This window comes from Calidris pugnax, unplaced genomic scaffold, assembly GCF_001431845.1.
Source record: "Calidris pugnax isolate Ruff unplaced genomic scaffold, ASM143184v1 scaffold58, whole genome shotgun sequence".
Classification (NCBI taxonomy): Eukaryota; Metazoa; Chordata; class Aves; order Charadriiformes; family Scolopacidae; genus Calidris; species Calidris pugnax.
In genome coordinates this window covers 218,391-231,551 of record NW_015090868.1, presented here as the reverse complement: position 1 = coordinate 231,551, position 13,161 = coordinate 218,391, and the positions used below count along the sequence as shown (strand labels likewise).

Below are 13,161 nucleotides of genomic sequence, written 5' to 3'. Positions count from 1 at the left end.
TGGTACCCATGTGAGGATGGTGGAAAGCAAAGAGCTGACACAGACGTCGTTAGGGTGTGGGGTTCAGCAGTAACTGCCTGTGAGCATGCTCTCATTTTGTGTTAAATATGAGATAGCTAACCTTAAAGTGAAAAGGGAGTTAGGGATTCTATAACTAGCATGAGAAAAAGGGTGCACAGAAAAAAGTGCATATATGCCAACTGTAGAGTAGTTACTATGCAGTAAATTCACAAAACACTTTGTTTTGTGATGACTTGTTACTTTCTTACTCTTGTGATCTGTTTCCAATGCTTGCTGCTATTGACAGCTGTGAAAGTGATTTTGTTTGCTTTTAGAACTAGGGTAAGTTTCAGGTATCCTCACTTGCACTGCAGATAGCTATTGATTCTAACCCGCTAGGGTAAGTTTCAGGTATCCTCACTTGCAGATAGCTATTGATTCTAACCCATGGGGGTCTGTGTGTGAAAATAAATCACAGAAGACTGTGGAATATGAGGTGTCATTCAAAATTCAGCCTAGTGAGGCACAAGTATTTTGCTGCTACGGGGGCTGGAGCTGAAGAAATTCATAAAGTTTTGAAAGTGTCTGCAAGTTTTGGCATATGCTGTGGGGTTGTCTAACACCTCCCCAGGGGATATGCTTCTTGATAAGATACACCACCCATATGGATAATCCACCCTATTACCGCATTACTTCCAGTTACAAAATCCCCTCTGTCACTTCAGGTGAGAATTTACCAACTTTTATTATTGTCAATGATAAACATGTTGTTTTCAATCAGTTATAATATTGGAGTTCATCTGTAAATATTTAATAAGAGTACAATCATTTTGGTATTCCAATCTTTCACTTCCCTTTTTTAAAAAAAATCAAGTCACTGCAATAAGAATTTAATATATGTACATGCTATTTTATATACATATACTTTTTTTGATGACAGGTAAAGAAAGTTATTGTTTATTTGGGTAGAGATAAAACAATGCAACTACTAGAAGAGCTTGTGAGTGAACTTCAGCTTACAGATCCCGTCAGTTCAGGAGTCACCCATATGGATAATCCACCCTATTACCGCATTACTTCCAGTTACAAAATCCCCTCTGTCACTTCAGGTGAGAATTTACCAACTTTTATTATTGTCAATGATAAACATGTTGTTTTCAATCAGTTATAATATTGCCGCATTACTTCCAGTTACAAAATCCCCTCTGTCACTTCAGGTGAGAATTTACCAACTTTTATTATTGTCAATGATAAACATGTTGTTTTCAGTCAGTTATAATATTGGAGTTCATCTGTAAATATTTAATAAGAGTACAATGTTCTTTTTCTAAAAATAAATTAAGGTCCAAAGTTTGTTTTACAAGATCTGCAGTTTTTGATGTACCCAGAGTTCTTATTAAAGAATACCTGATAGGTTCACAAGGAACAGCTTTGTATTAATATATGGGCTAGGCTTTGTCTGCGTTCAGATCTTAAACTGTTCTCCCTCACTGTATCACTTCGTCAATTCAGTCAAACAAGTGGGAAAATGTGTATACTTTAAATCCATGTAAGTTGTTATATTTGAAGTTCTGTTGTAGACACGAGCTGCATCAAGAGGATTACTCAAGAGGATTTGAGCGAACTTACTTAGGAGAATGTATTTAGAAATATTTAACAATTAACAATAGATTGATCATCAAAGAAACCCCCACTGAAAATATAAAAACCTCATTCTTAAATCCAATAACTTACTGAAAAATGTGAGGAAAAGCTGTCTGGTTTTGCTGAAACATCTTTCAAAGTGAGCCACAGAAGACATGGATGGGAGGGTATCTAAGCAAGGACTTGGCTTTCGTGCTGCAAAGCACTATGATGTTATAAGTCAACCTGGCCTTATCACATAAGGATTATCTGGATCACAAGGTGGATCCATTGGCACTTGTTCGTGAAAGTGTTTTAGAAGTATGAAAAAAAAATAATTCTGGGGCTCTTGCACTTCAGTGTAATTGAGAGTACCAAAATCTTTGGGGGAGAGCACAAAATTATTTCCAATTGTGGTCATTTATGTGGTGTGATGCTTGCAAGTTTCTCTTAAAAATAAATTGATACAAGCTTCACTGCAGGCTGTTAGGTTTTAATCCCTCATCTGTTTGTGGTTTGAATTAACTGCATACCAAAGTCCAAATACATTTTACAGATTACTATGAGGTGTAGTATACAGGAAAGAAGGAAATAGGTCTCTAGATCCTGCTTCAAAAACAAGCCTTTATACTTAATTTACATTGAAGACTCAGAGATTACTGGAAAGGAATTTTTTTTTTTTTTTTCCCAGTTAGTGAAATTATGGTAGCAGCTCAGAATCTTTTAGTCTAAACAACAGTTTTTTCTTGCATGTGAAAGTAATTTCTGTGGCTCAGTTTGTATTTGTAGCAGCTGCTGTAGCGTAATCCTGGATAGGGCTCTCAGTGTGGACAAGTAAATAAGGGTCACCGCGTAGGGCTTGATAGTGTTTTTCTCCTTTATTGACCAATCTTTGTCCGTAATTCACAGGTACCACTTCCAGTAGCAATACAATGGTGGCTCCCACAGATGGCAACCCTGACAGTAAACATATAAAAGACAGTATTGAAGAGAAGTAAGTATCTCCTCAAAGGGCAGTTATTAGTTGAATTACAGGAATTCATGATTGTTACTTAAATTACTATAAATACTTGCATCTCAGTGGCTCCGGGTATGTCTACATTGCAGGAAATACATGACTGTAAGTTTTATAAATCAGTTTTAAGCAACAGAACTGGAATACTATTTGGAATTAACAGTAGCAGCCTCAATTGTACTTTAAACTCAAAAAGCTGTAGAGAAACTGAATAAATTAAGTGGCCCATCTGGGTCAGGCTTTGTATTGCTGTAGCTAGATGTTAATTTATGCTTAAATTAACTAATATTGCACTGTATTTATTTACACAAGAGAAATTACACAGCAGATGAATATGGATACATCAAGGGCAAATGTTATTCGTTTGGTGTCGTAGCCAATTCACAAATTGATTTCCTAGCTCGCTAGAAATCAACTGTGGACATGTGCTGAAAGCAAGTTTATTCTCCCAGTTGGAGTATTTGGATGTCTGGTATCTGTGGCAAGATCCCTTTCAGCAACTTTTAAAACAGATGCCTCCCTCCCTAATTTTTGAGGTTCTTAAGAACAATCTTTTGTAGAAATTTGCCAGACAGTGGTACCCATGTGAGGATGGTGGAAAGCAAAGAGCTGACACAGACGTCGTTAGGGTGTGGGGTTCAGCAGTAACTGCCTGTGAGCATGCTCTCATTTTGTGTTAAATATGAGATAGCTAACCTTAAAGTGAAAAGGGAGTTAGGGATTCTATAACTAGCATGAGAAAAAGGGTGCACAGAAAAAAGGGCCAACTGTAGAGTAGTTACTATGTGGTAAATTCACAAAACACTTTGTTTTGTGATGACTTGTTTGAGAGCCTTAGTAATTATATTTCCAATATAATTTCCCAATTGGACATTTTTTTCCTTCCCTAGGATAATTATGTCAATATAGTTAGATTAGTAAATATATTAATAGAGACAACCCCAATATTCCAATTAAATTGGGGGGGGGGTGTGAAAATAAGTCACAGAAGACCGTGGAATCTGAGGTGTCATTCAAAATTCAGCCTAGTGAGGCACAAGTATTTTGCTGCTACGGGGGCTGGAGCTGAAGAAATTCATAAAGTTTTGAAAGTGTCTGCAAGTTTTGGCATATGCTGTGGGGTTGTCTAACACCTCCCCAGGGGATATGCCTCTTGATAACTTGTACATCTTGGACTTGCTAGGAGGAGAGAATTTTAGAAACTTACGCAGAAACAGCTTGAAAATTGTGCTCTTAGCACTCTAATTTCTCTGATTTATTTGTAGTTTATCAGATTAGTGAGGTAGGATCTTCAAGCCTGTGTGTGGATATATGTATAGATATATATATATGTCAGTGTCAGGTCAAATAGGGGTTTCATTATTTTGCTAAAGAGTGAAAGTATATATATATATATATATATATATATATATATGTCAGTGTCAGATCAAATAGGGGTTTCATTATTTTGCTAAAGAGTGAGAAGAACTTATGTATAATGTAACAAATTCACTGTTAGTGAAAGTGACCTATCAGAAATATGATTTATAGTGGATTATCTCCTTGAATCCCCTTATCTAGCATTTCTGCAGTAGGTGTGTGTTATACAGGTTACTGATGCTGCTTTATTTGTTCCTACAGTTACGTACATCTAGACATCTACAGTGGGTTGAACAGTAACTTAAACCGCCAGCACCACAGACTAGAATCACGTTACAGCAGCAGCTCTGGAGGATCATACGAAGAGGAAAAAAGTAATATTTTTATTTTGAAATATTTCTGTGGATAGAGAACAAAATTTTCACAAGTTAATACTTTTGCAGAAGTTTGCAAAACATGATGAGATAAGCATTATCAGTGGTTTTTGCACAAACCTATTAAAAATAGATTCAATTTTTCAGTACTGCTATTGAAATCTAGCATACATTTGATTACAGTAGAATGTACAAGGAAAATCATTTGCTTTCTTTCCTTCCCTTGTCCTCTAGAATGAGTTGTGAATATCGTCCCAAGTGAAGCAGTTTTATTCTATTTGCTTTGCCAATAACACCACCAAAAATAGATAGATGGTTAGGCAGAAGAAACAGGAGAGAGATGAGCAGGAGCAAGATGAGATGAATGAGGAAAAAGATGATGTAAAAGAAGTTAAAAAACTAGAAAATTGGAAGTAATTGTGCTTTTAAATGATAGCAGTCCTTGACCTGTTTATAAAAAAGGGTACAAAATTTTCTGAGAAGCCATAGCAAAGGAAAATACAGAAGGAAAAAAGGAACTTGTTGTGTACCCCTAAATTTCAAGCTTGTTCTGAAAATGTGGTTTGGGTTATTTTTTGTGATCTCTGTCTGTTTTTTCTGAGGTGCAGAGGTAAGGAAAGAGGCAGAAGTTTTTTCTGGAACTCCATATACTTTTGGAGACTTTTCCTTGACAGAGGCTTATTAACTGTGGCTACTTTTTTACCAATGCCTAAGATATAAAATCATCGTGTCAATGCTACAGAGAGCTAAACAGGTCACGTAATCAGGCAAAAACAAGGACAGTGGTCAGACAGCAAATGATGCGTTACATTAGTGGGTTCTGTGTACTTTGCCAGAGTACTTGTTAGACTGAAACGCTTGTTTCAGCTAACAAGCTGTTAGTAATTAAAATGACTTTGTACTTTAACCCTGTGTGGGATTATCAGATACGTTTCAGTCTGATCCAGATCATTATAGTGCTCCCACAGACTTTCCACTTAGGTTTCACTCAATTTTTTTATGGACAGTTGATTTTGCTACCAGTTAAGCTGTTTGGCTATGGTACAGCCCGCGGCACAGCGCTGCCCTTTCCTTACCTTTCTGGTGCTACTGAGCAACAGGATGTGAATTTCTGGATTTTGAGCGTTGTGTGTCAGGGTGGAACTTTGTGCATCCCATGCTGTATTGATGCAACAGAGTCCATTTGGATCTGCTTATGCGCTTCTTAATGACCAATTCGGTGCAGACCAGAAAGGTTAGAATGAAATTGTGGTTTGTATTGCCTCTTTCAAGAAAATGGAACATAACGTCTGCTTGTTGTAAAGGCTGGACATGCTGATGCAGGTCTGCTAAACGTTGGGTCAGTAACAGGCTGGTGGACCCTCTGGCAGCCAGTGTGTTTATTACTGCTTGGATGGCTGATGTCCAGTATCGTAGTCTGGCCATTTTCATCTTTGTTTGCTATTCGTGATAGCAACACTGAGTATTCTGAAGCAGGTGATAATTCACACATTCCATCAGTAAGAATTTTGTCACCTCCAGTCAAGAAGGTGATAATGAGCTGATACATGTGTGAACTTCTGGAACTTCTCCAGCTGTAGTTCTGAAAGGATGACTGGTAGAATGACTGAATCACTTGGCTGTTGAGACAATCTCCTTACTTGTTTCCAGCCTTAACTGATCGTTCTGAAGTCCAAGACATCTCATTTAAAAACAGAAAAATATTTTGCATGTGTAACACAGTGTACACTTATATCAAATAGCTGATGTGTTTCTTCCACTTTTGAAGCTTGCCTAATCAAAAATGAAATATCTTTCTGTGTTTTCTTGACAAACTTACGGATTTTTCCGAGCAGTGACTTTTGTCAAGCAGTGGAATTGGGCTATTCTGTTGTAAAAATGGCATGTTCCGAGTTACTCCATATATCAAGCTGGCATTATCTGACACATAGCACTGGTGGTTTTTTAATGGAGAGACCTATAGAGAGTCGCTCTTGAGAAATACTTCCTTAGCCTATAATGAAGTGCAGCTCTTCAAAATGAGTTCAGTACAGTCTTGGCACCCAGCCTTAACTCCCTCTCTGACAGGAGGTTTGGAATTCAAGGAAATTATATTAGATCACTTTGCCTTTTTTCCCTTATGTCCATCCATGTTCCCTATATGTATCTAGTGCTTTTATGAACCCATTCAACAAAATCTTACTCTATTTTGTGTGTGGCTTCTGCAGAATCATCCTTATGCTAAAAGGAATAACCACTTTCTTTCTTTTTTTTAAACTTTGTCCAGCTTTGTCCAGCTGCTGTAAACTTTTACAGCTGGTTCCCCCTCTCCCAGATCTCAGCTTTTCAAGAATTTAAAAATTACAAAATTATATAATTCAGAAATGTATTATGGATGTATTTCTGATTTGACTATCTATTGTGTTAGGTGATTCAATGCCTCTGTATTCAAACTGGCGGTTGAAAGTAATGGAGCACAACCAAGGAGAGCCTCTACCTTTTCCACCTACTGGGGGTTGCTGGTCACCATTGGTGGATTACTTGCCTGAAACTTCTCCTCCGGGCATGTCTCTTCACAGGTAACTGTTTTAACAATGCTGATTGCAATTCATTACATTTTCATTTGTGTTGCACAAATATAGTAACGTAATTAGGGTTCGTGCTGCAAAGCACTATGATGTTATAAGTCAACCTGGCCTTATCACATAAGGATTATCCAGGTTACTGATGCTGCTTTATTTGTTCCTACAGTTACGTACATCTAGACATCTACAGTGGGTTGAACAGTAACTTAAACCGCCAGCACCACAGACTAGAATCACGTTACAGCAGCAGCTCTGGAGGATCATACGAAGAGGAAAAAAGTAATATTTTTATTTTGAAGTATTTCTGTGGATAGAGAACAAAATTTTCACAAGTTAATACTTTTGCAGAAGGTTGCAAAACATGTTAGATACTAGAAAGAAATTCTTTCCTGTGAGGCTGGTGAGACACTGGAACAGGTTGCCCAGGGAAGCTGTGGCTGCCCCATCCCTGGAGGTGTTCAAGGCCAGGCTGGATGGGGCTTTGAGCAACCTGGTCTGGTGGGAGGTGTCCCTGCCCAGGGCAGGGAGGTTGGAACTCGATGATCTTTAAGATCCGATTTTTTTTTTTTTTCCCAGTTAGTGAAATTATGGTAGCAGCTCAGAATCTTTTAGTCTAAACAACAGTTTTTTCTTGCATGTGAAAGTAATTTCTGTGGCTATACTTAATTTACATTGAAGACTCAGAGATTACTGGAAAGGAATTTTTTTTTTTTTTTTTCCCAGTTAGTGAAATTATGGTAGCAGCTCAGAATCTTTTAGTCTAAACAACAGTTTTTTCTTGCATGTGAAAGTAATTTCTGTGGCTCAGTTTGTATTTGTAGCAGCTGCTGTAGCGTAATCCTGGATAGGGCTCTCAGTCAGACAGCAAATGATGCGTTACATTAGTGGGTTCTGTGTACTTTGCCAGAGTACTTGTTAGACTGAAACGCTTGTTTCAGCTAACAAGCTGTTAGTAATTAAAATGACTTTGTACTTTAACCCTGTGTGGGATTATCAGATACGTTTCAGTCTGATCCAGATCATTATAGTGCTCCCACAGACTTTCCACTTAGGTTTCACTCAATTTTTTTATGGACAGTTGATTTTGCTACCAGTTAAGCTGTTTGGCTATGGTACAGCCCGCGGCACAGCGCTGCCCTTTCCTTACCTTTCTGGTGCTACTGAGCAACAGGATGTGAATTTCTGGATTTTGAGCGTTGTGTGTCAGGGTGGAACTTTGTGCATCCCATGCTGTATTGATGCAACAGAGTCCATTTGGATCTGCTTATGCGCTTCTTAATGACCAATTCGGTGCAGACCAGAAAGGTTAGAATGAAATTGTGGTTTGTATTGCCTCTTTCAAGAAAATGGAACATAACGTCTGCTTGTTGTAAAGGCTGGACATGCTGATGCAGGTCTGCTAAACGTTGGGTCAGTAACAGGCTGGTGGACCCTCTGGCAGCCGGTGTGGACAAGTAAATAAGGGTCACCGCGTAGGGCTTGATACTGTTTTTCTCCTTTATTGACCAATCTTTGTCCGTAATTCACAGGTACCACTTCCAGTAGCAATACAATGGTGGCTCCCACAGATGGCAACCCTGACAGTAAACATATAAAAGACAGTATTGAAGAGAAGTAAGTATCTCCTCAAAGGGCAGTTATTAGTTGAATTACAGGAATTCATGATTGTTACTTAAATTACTATAAATACTTGCATCTCAGTGGCTCCGGGTATGTCTACATTGCAGGAAATACATGACTGTAAGTTTTATAAATCAGTTTTAAGCAACAGAACTGGAATACTATTTGGAATTAACAGTAGCAGCCTCAATTGTACTTTAAACTCAAAAAGCTGTAGAGAAACTGAATAAATTAAGTGGCCCATCTGGGTCAGGCTTTGTATTGCTGTAGCTAGATGTTAATTTATGCTTAAATTAACTAATATTGCACTGTATTTATTTACACAAGAGAAATTACACAGCAGATGAATATGGATACATCAAGGGCAAATGTTATTCGTTTGGTGTCGTAGCCAATTCACAAATTGATTTCCTAGCTCGCTAGAAATCAACTGTGGACATGTGCTGAAAGCAAGTTTATTCTCCCAGTTGGAGTATTTGGATGTCTGGTATCTGTGGCAAGATCCCTTTCAGCAACTTTTAAAACAGATGCCTCCCTCCCTAATTTTTGAGGTTCTTAAGAACAATCTTTTGTAGAAATTTGCCAGACAGTGGTACCCATGTGAGGATGGTGGAAAGCAAAGAGCTGACACAGACGTCGTTAGGGTGTGGGGTTCAGCAGTAACTGCCTGTGAGCATGCTCTCATTTTGTGTTAAATATGAGATAGCTAACCTTAAAGTGAAAAGGGAGTTAGGGATTCTATAACTAGCATGAGAAAAAGGGTGCACAGAAAAAAGGGCCAACTGTAGAGTAGTTACTATGTGGTAAATTCACAAAACACTTTGTTTTGTGATGACTTGTTTGAGAGCCTTAGTAATTATATTTCCAATATAATTTCCCAATTGGACATTTTTTTCCTTCCCTAGGATAATTATGTCAATATAGTTAGATTAGTAAATATATTAATAGAGACAACCCCAATATTCCAATTAAATTGGGGGGGGGGTGTGAAAATAAGTCACAGAAGACCGTGGAATCTGAGGTGTCATTCAAAATTCAGCCTAGTGAGGCACAAGTATTTTGCTGCTACGGGGGCTGGAGCTGAAGAAATTCATAAAGTTTTGAAAGTGTCTGCAAGTTTTGGCATATGCTGTGGGGTTGTCTAACACCTCCCCAGGGGATATGCCTCTTGATAACTTGTACATCTTGGACTTGCTAGGAGGAGAGAATTTTAGAAACTTACGCAGAAACAGCTTGAAAATTGTGCTCTTAGCACTCTAATTTCTCTGATTTATTTGTAGTTTATCAGATTAGTGAGGTAGGATCTTCAAGCCTGTGTGTGGATATATGTATAGATATATATATATGTCAGTGTCAGGTCAAATAGGGGTTTCATTATTTTGCTAAAGAGTGAAAAGAACTTGCTTATGTATAATATAACAAATTTTTAAATGTACTTAACTGTTAGTGAAAATGACCTAACAGAAATATGATTTATAGTGGATTATCTCCTTGAATCCCCTTATCTAGCATTGCTGCAGTAGGTGTGTCTTATACAGGTTACTGATGCTGCTTTATTTGTTCCTACAGTTACGTACATCTAGACATCTACAGTGGGTTGAACAGTAACTTAAACCGCCAGCACCACAGACTAGAATCACGTTACAGCAGCAGCTCTGGAGGATCATACGAAGAGGAAAAAAGTAATATTTTTATTTTGAAATATTTCTGTGGATAGAGAACAAAATTTTCACAAGTTAATACTTTTGCAGAAGTTTGCAAAACATGATGAGATAAGCATTATCAGTGGTTTTTGCACAAACCTATTAAAAATAGATTCAATTTTTCAGTACTGCTATTGAAATCTAGCATACATTTGATTACAGTAGAATGTACAAGGAAAATCATTTGCTTTCTTTCCTTCCCTTGTCCTCTAGAATGAGTTGTGAATATCGTCCCAAGTGAAGCAGTTTTATTCTATTTGCTTTGCCAATAACACCACCAAAAATAGATAGATGGTTAGGCAGAAGAAACAGGAGAGAGATGAGCAGGAGCAAGATGAGATGAATGAGGAAAAAGATGATGTAAAAGAAGTTAAAAAACTAGAAAATTGGAAGTAATTGTGCTTTTAAATGATAGCAGTCCTTGACCTGTTTATAAAAAAGGGTACAAAATTTTCTGAGAAGCCATAGCAAAGGAAAATACAGAAGGAAAAAAGGAACTTGTTGTGTACCCCTAAATTTCAAGCTTGTTCTGAAAATGTGGTTTGGGTTATTTTTTGTGATCTCTGTCTGTTTTTTCTGAGGTGCAGAGGTAAGGAAAGAGGCAGAAGTTTTTTCTGGAACTCCATATACTTTTGGAGACTTTTCCTTGACAGAGGCTTATTAACTGTGGCTACTTTTTTACCAATGCCTAAGATATAAAATCATCGTGTCAATGCTACAGAGAGCTAAACAGGTCACGTAATCAGGCAAAAACAAGGACAGTGGTCAGACAGCAAATGATGCATTACATTAGTGGGTTCTGTGTACTTTGCCAGAGTACTTGTTAGACTGAAACGCTTGTTTCAGCTAACAAGCTGTTAGTAATTAAAATGACTTTGTACTTTAACCCTGTGTGGGATTATCAGATACGTTTCAGTCTGATCCAGATCATTATAGTACTCCCACAGACTTTCCACTTAGGTTTCACTCAATTTTTTTATGGACAGTTGATTTTGCTACCAGTTAAGCTGTTTGGCTATGGTACAGCCCGCGGCACAGCGCTGCCCTTTCCTTACCTTTCTGGTGCTACTGAGCAACAGGATGTGAATTTCTGGATTTTGAGCGTTGTGTGTCAGGGTGGAACTTTGTGCATCCCATGCTGTATTGATGCAACAGAGTCCATTTGGATCTGCTTATGCGCTTCTTAATGACCAATTCGGTGCAGACCAGAAAGGTTAGAATGAAATTGTGGTTTGTATTGCCTCTTTCAAGAAAATGGAACATAACGTCTGCTTGTTGTAAAGGCTGGACATGCTGATGCAGGTCTGCTAAACGTTGGGTCAGTAACAGGCTGGTGGACCCTCTGGCAGCCAGTGTGTTTATTACTGCTTGGATGGCTGATGTCCAGTATCGTAGTCTGGCCATTTTCATCTTTGTTTGCTATTCGTGATAGCAACACTGAGTATTCTGAAGCAGGTGATAATTCACACATTCCATCAGTAAGAATTTTGTCACCTCCAGTCAAGAAGGTGATAATGAGCTGATACATGTGTGAACTTCTGGAACTTCTCCAGCTGTAGTTCTGAAAGGATGACTGGTAGAATGACTGAATCACTTGGCTGTTGAGACAATCTCCTTACTTGTTTCCAGCCTTAACTGATCGTTCTGAAGTCCAAGACATCTCATTTAAAAACAGAAAAATATTTTGCATGTGTAACACAGTGTACACTTATATCAAATAGCTGATGTGTTTCTTCCACTTTTGAAGCTTGCCTAATCAAAAATGAAATATCTTTCTGTGTTTTCTTGACAAACTTACGGATTTTTCCGAGCAGTGACTTTTGTCAAGCAGTGGAATTGGGCTATTCTGTTGTAAAAATGGCATGTTCCGAGTTACTCCATATATCAAGCTGGCATTATCTGACACATAGCACTGGTGGTTTTTTAATGGAGAGACCTATAGAGAGTTGCTCTTGAGAAATACTTCCTTAGCCTATAATGAAGTGCAGCTCTTCAAAATGAGTTCAGTACAGTCTTGGCACCCAGCCTTAACTCCCTCTCTGACAGGAGGTTTGGAATTCAAGGAAATTATATTAGATCACTTTGCCTTTTTTGATCTGCTTATGCGCTTCTTAATGACCAATTCGGTGCAGACCAGAAAGGTTAGAATGAAATTGTGGTTTGTATTGCCTCTTTCAAGAAAATGGAACATAACGTCTGCTTGTTGTAAAGGCTGGACATGCTGATGCAGGTCTGCTAAACGTTGGGTCAGTAACAGGCTGGTGGACCCTCTGGCAGCCAGTGTGTTTATTACTGCTTGGATGGCTGATGTCCAGTATCGTAGTCTGGCCATTTTCATCTTTGTTTGCTATTCGTGATAGCAACACTGAGTATTCTGAAGCAGGTGATAATTCACACATTCCATCAGTAAGAATTTTGTCACCTCCAGTCAAGAAGGTGATAATGAGCTGATACATGTGTGAACTTCTGGAACTTCTCCAGCTGTAGTTCTGAAAGGATGACTGGTAGAATGACTGAATCACTTGGCTGTTGAGACAATCTCCTTACTTGTTTCCAGCCTTAACTGATCGTTCTGAAGTCCAAGACATCTCATTTAAAAACAGAAAAATATTTTGCATGTGTAACACAGTGTACACTTATATCAAATAGCTGATGTGTTTCTTCCACTTTTGAAGCTTGCCTAATCAAAAATGAAATATCTTTCTGTGTTTTCTTGACAAACTTACGGATTTTTCCGAGCAGTGACTTTTGTCAAGCAGTGGAATTGGGCTATTCTGTTGTAAAAATGGCATGTTCCGAGTTACTCCATATATCAAGCTGGCATTATCTGACACATAGCACTGGTGGTTTTTTAATGGAGAGACCTATAGAGAGTCGCTCTTGAGAAATACTTCCTTAGCCTA

At 38.2% G+C, this 13,161-nt stretch overlaps 1 protein-coding gene across 1 annotated transcript in view; it reads left to right on the top strand.

Moving 5' to 3' along the window:
* Nucleotides 1-13,161, top strand: part of FRYL (FRY like transcription coactivator) — a 162,065-nt gene that overhangs the window by 92,207 nt on the left and 56,697 nt on the right. The window contains exons 36-37 of the mRNA XM_014945555.1: nt 4,259-4,371; nt 6,779-6,929. Of these exons, the coding sequence (XP_014801041.1) occupies nt 4,259-4,371; nt 6,779-6,929 (264 nt within the window). The remainder of the gene's footprint in view (nt 1-4,258; nt 4,372-6,778; nt 6,930-13,161) is intronic.